The sequence below is a fragment of the Phalaenopsis equestris genome, unplaced genomic scaffold, assembly GCF_001263595.1.
Source record: "Phalaenopsis equestris unplaced genomic scaffold, ASM126359v1 Scaffold000002, whole genome shotgun sequence".
NCBI classification, from domain to species: domain Eukaryota; kingdom Viridiplantae; phylum Streptophyta; class Magnoliopsida; order Asparagales; family Orchidaceae; genus Phalaenopsis; species Phalaenopsis equestris.
Window position 1 is genome coordinate 31147804 of NW_018164444.1, and position 5257 is coordinate 31153060.

The 5257-nt window shown below is 38.8% G+C and overlaps 1 protein-coding gene across 1 annotated transcript in view; it reads right to left on the bottom strand.

The window, feature by feature from the left end:
* The window catches only part of LOC110039433 (protein BREAST CANCER SUSCEPTIBILITY 2 homolog B-like), a 28637-nt gene that overhangs the window by 7471 nt on the left and 15909 nt on the right, over nt 1-5257 (bottom strand). Inside the window, exon 2 of the mRNA XM_020744490.1 lies at nt 173-366. Within this exon, the coding sequence (XP_020600149.1) occupies nt 173-366 (194 nt within the window). The remainder of the gene's footprint in view (nt 1-172; nt 367-5257) is intronic.

Consider the following 5257-nt stretch of genomic DNA (forward strand, 5'->3'; position numbering starts at 1 on the left):
CGGACTCTGTTCGCGATTCGACATTGTTCGCGAGGTTTTCGCGGACGTCGGCGCGAAGGCCGCAAGGCGGTTCGACAGACGGAGTAAAGAAGGAAAATAGGGAAATTTCCGCGTTTTCTGAATTGCGCCTTTACTGGAGGAAAAATTTCTGGTCGTAATCGGAAGGGAATACGGAGGCTTTCCCGAATTTCCTTCGCTGGAAGGAGGCGATTTCCTTCTATTGCTGACAGACGAAATCCTGAATTCCCTTCGGTGGAAGGAGACGGAAATTTGCTTGGCTGGAGAAGATTGGATGGAATAAAGGAATAATATTCATTGAATTTTCCAGTCTTTCCAGGAGTTTTCCTGCGCGGAGGTGTTGCAAATCTGGCAGGAAAATTAAAGGAAAATTTTTTAAATTAAATTGATTAAAAGTATTTAATTAAAAAAAAACTTAATTAAAATTTAAGCAAAATTCCTTAATTAAGGGAAAAGCTTTTCTTCTTTTTGACAAAAAAAAAATTTTGAGCAAGAATTTTTTCTTGGAAAAGATTTGTTGTGGGATCAATTTTTTAGATGACATTTTCTGGTGCAAAATTCGAGGTAGTGAAGTTCGATGGAACAGATAACTTCGGATTGTGGCAAATAAGAGTGAATGATCTGTTGGCGCAACAGAGAATAATGAAAGCTCTGCGGGTAGCAAAACCAGATGTCATGGAGGATGAATATTATGAAGAATTGCAGCAGCGAGCGACAGCGACGATACGTCTATGTTTGGCAGACAATGTTATGTATCACGTGATGAATCTAAAATCTTCAGTGAAGATTTGGAAGAAATTGAAAACTCGTTTATGGTTAAATCTCTGACGAACAAGTTGTATTTGAAGCAAAAGTTGTATGAGTTGAAGATGCAAGAAGGTTATGATCTGACACAGCACGTGAATGACTTCAATTAAATAATCACATATTTATCACGGCTTGATGTGAGTATTGAGGATGAATATCGAGTGATGATTTTGTTGTGTTTGTTGCCCTCTTCTTATGAACACCTTGTAACTACTCTGACATATGAGAAAGAAACTATCATAGTTGATGAGATTACTGCAGCATTATTGGCGTACAACCAGCGGAAGCGGAATGCAGGGGAAAACTCTCACGGTGACAGTTTATATGTTAAGGGTAAGTAAAATCATGGAAGGAAGAAAGAGAAGGAACGCTCTGGAAGACGAAATTCCAGATCCAAGTCCAAAGGCAAAAAGAAAATTCATTGTTATAGTTGTAAAGAGTCAGGTCATATGAAGAAGCAGACTGGGGAGAAAGGTGATACTTCATCAAAGTCTGTAAATGTGGTGCAGAAACAGTGATGGCGATGTGCTCTTAGTTTTATCAACTCAGATCACGGATGCATGGATTCTTGATTCAGGGTGTTCTTATCACATAACACCTAATAGGGGGTGGTTTACTTCATGTCTATTTGGGAGATGATAGATGTTGCAATATTGTTGGTATTGAAGAAGTCAGAATTAAGATGTATGATGACACAGTTAGAATGTTATGTGATGTCAGACCTATTCCAGATTTGAAGAAGAACTTAATTTCCTTGGGCACTCTACACAGAAATGGTTTTATTTTGTAAGGTTGATAAGGATAGGAAAACCATCAGAATTGTTAAGGGAGCGCTGACGGTGATGAAAGGAAAGTTGACTGTCGGTAATATCTATACAGTTGTAGGTGGAGTTCATTCTATGGAGTCAGATGATGATAGTACAAAGCTATGACATATGCGTCTAGGTCATCTCAGTGAACGTGAGATGACAAAATTGCATAGAATAAACTTGTTGCATGGTGTTAAAAGCTGCAAGCTCGATCTTTGTAAGTTTCGTATTCTTGGAAAACAAACTAGTGTCAGTTTTATAACTGGAAAACATAAAACTGAAGGGATTCTTGATTATGTGCATTCTGATGTATGAGGCCCTACGAGAGAATTTGAAGGGATTCTTAATTATGTGCATTCTGATGTATGAGACCCTACGAGAGAATCGTCTTTAGGAGGATCTCAGTATTTTGTTACCTTTATTGATGATTTTTCCAGGAAAGTTTGGGTGTATTTTTTGAAGCAGAAATCCGAAGTCTTCTTTAAATTCAAACTGTAGAAAGCTGCGGAGAACCAAACTGGCAGAAATATCAAGTATTTGAGGTCCGATAATAGCACAGAGTACACAGATTCGTAGTTTCAAAAGTTTTGTGAGGAGCATGGGATTCAGAGACATTTTTCAGTGCGCAATATATCACAACAGAATGGTGTAAGCAAAATGGTGTAGCAGAAAGGATGAACAAGTCCTTAACTAAAAGGGCAAGGCTTGAGACTAAATGCAGGGCTTCCTAAGAGTTTTTGGGCAGAGGCTGTGAATATGACATGCTATCTCATCAGTAGATCACCTCGAGCATCATTGGGTTGCAAGGTCGCAGAAGAGGTATGGACATGTAATACAGTTAAATTTGATCATTTACTGATTTTTTGTTGTCTTGCTTATGTGCATGTACCTGTAGATGAAAGATCAAAACTTGATGCAAAATCCAAAAAGTGCATCTTTATGGCTTCAAGAAAGGTGTGAAAAAATACAAGTGTTGGGATCCGATTGAAAAGAAGATGGTGATCAGCAGAGATGCAATTTTCTATGAGTAGTTTATGTTCCAACAAAATCAAGACAAGGTGTCAGAGAAGAGTTCCAGTCAGATACAGTGTAGATGGATTTAAAACAGCAGTCAGTAGCTTCTGAGAAAGGTGAAAGTTCAAATCCAACACCTGGTAATTCTATTCCAGATGATTTGCAAACTTATAATCTAAGATGAAAGATCAAAACTTGATGCAAAATCTAAAAAGTGCATCTTTATGGGCTACAAGAAAGGTGTCAAAAAATACAAGTGTTGGGATCCGATTGAAAAAAAGATGGTGATCAGCAGAGATGCAGTTTTTGATGAGTAGTTTATGTTCCAACAAAATCAAGACAAGGTGTCAGAGAAGAGTTCCAGTCAGATACAGTGTAGATGAATTTAAAACAGCAGCCAGTAGCTTCTGAGAAAGGTGAAAGTTCAAATCCAACACCTGGTGATTCTATTCCAGATGATTTGCAAAATTATAATCTAGTCAGAGATAGACAGAGATGCACTAATGTAAGGCCTCCTAGCATATTGAGTTATGAAGATTTGGTCTCTTGTGCACTTCTCATCAGCAGCGATGATCCAATCACTTTTCAAGGAGCTATCACCAGTCAGGAGAAAGAAAAATGGATGGGTGCAATGATTGAGGAGATGGAGTCTTTGCAGAAAAATCGCACTTGGGAGCTAGTTCAGTTTCCTGAGGGAAAAAAGGCTATTGGTTACAAGTGGGTGTACAAAAGGAAACCAGTAGTATTAGAAAAAGAAGGGGAAAAGTTCAAGGATCGATTGGTTGCAAAAGGATTTTCACAGCAGAAGATGATAGATTATGATGAAATCTTTTCTCCTGTGGTCAGACATACTTCAATCACTGCAGTTCTTACATTAGTAGCCATTTAGGATTTGCATTCGGAGCAGATGGATGTTAAAACAGCTTTCTTGCATGGTGATCTGGAGGATCATATTTACATGGAGCAGTCATAAGGGTTCACTCAACCTAGACTGTGGAGGAGCAGATTTACATGGAGCAGTCAGAAGAATTCACTCAACCTGGACATGAGCATCTGGTTTGCAGGTTAAAGAAATCATTGTATGGGTTGAAACAGTTTCCAAGACAATGGTACAAGCGGTTTGACTCCTACATGATTCAGATTGGCTACAAGCGATGTAAGTATGATTGTTGTGTTTATGTGAAGAGCCTTGATGATGGTTCTATTATTTTTCTGTTACTGTATATGTTGATGATATATTGATTGTTGCAAAGAATATGAATGATGTCTGTGATTTGAAAGCTTTATTGAGCCAGGAATTTGACATGAAAGACTTGGGTCCTACGAAGAAGATTCTTGGAATGGAGATTCATCGAGATAGAGGCTCAATGCGATTATTTTTATCTCAACGAGGCTATGTTGAGAAAGTGCTGAAATGTTTGAGATGAGCAAAATAAAGCCTATAAGCACTCCTTTGGCAAATCATTTTAAGCTTTCTTTGGAACAATGTCCGAAGACATATACAAAAATTGAAGAAATGACAAAGGTTCCATATGTCAGTGCAGTTGGCTGCTTGATGTATGCAATGATATGTACTCGTCCTGATTTGGCTCATGTTGTTAGTTAAGTCTGCAAATACATGACTAAACTTGGAAGACGACATTGAGAAGCAGCCAAGTGGATTTTCAGATATCTGAAGGGTACTGTAGGACATGAAATTATTTTTGGTAGTCAGCAGAATGATTCTTCAGTTGTGGGGTACGTTGATGCAGACTATGCAGGTGATTTGGATGGCAGAAGGTCTACAACTGGGTATGTGTTTACTCTTGGTGGAGGACCCATATGTTGGAAATCAACAATTCAGTCTATTGTGACATTATCTACAACTGAAGTTGAGTACATGGTAGTAGCTGAAGCTGCTAAAGAAGCCTTATGGTTTGCTGGGCTAGTAAAGGAACTGGACATTGAGCAAGGTGGAGTTCAGTTGCATTGTGACAGTCATAGTGCTATTTATCTGGCTAAAATCAGGTGTACCATGCGAGAACCAAGCACATTGATGTCAGATATCACAAGATTAGAGAATTGATTGCTTCTGGGGAGATACTGTTGCAGAAGGTTCATACTGATAAGAGTGCAGCTGATATGTTGACCAAGTCAGTTACCATCAACAAGTTCTTGCATTGCTTAGACTTGTTGAATGTCTGCAGTTACTAGAGAAGCATGATGACCCAACCCGCTTCTGGTATGAAAGTAACTCCATGACATATTTCTCGTAAGGGGCTGGATATTCGCCAAGGTGGAGAGTTGTTAGATATGACTCATATACCATAATTGGACAGTGTTGAATCAGGAGCGGAGCAGAGCGAAAGATTCTGTCCAAATCAGGGGAGCTTCCTTATGTGGGTTGGGGGTGTGGTACAGGGGTAATTTGGTAATTATATATTATACCGAAGGTTTCCTTTTTATGTACCTTCTAGGGTTATAAATTAGGCTTGTATGTAGCCCTAAGGATTATCTCTGAATCTCTGAATTCTGTACTTTTTCTGAATTAGTGAAATGTTGTCGCTCTGCTCCCGAGGACGTAGGCATTTTTGCCGAACCTCGTTAAATCTCTGTGTTCTTTTGAATTT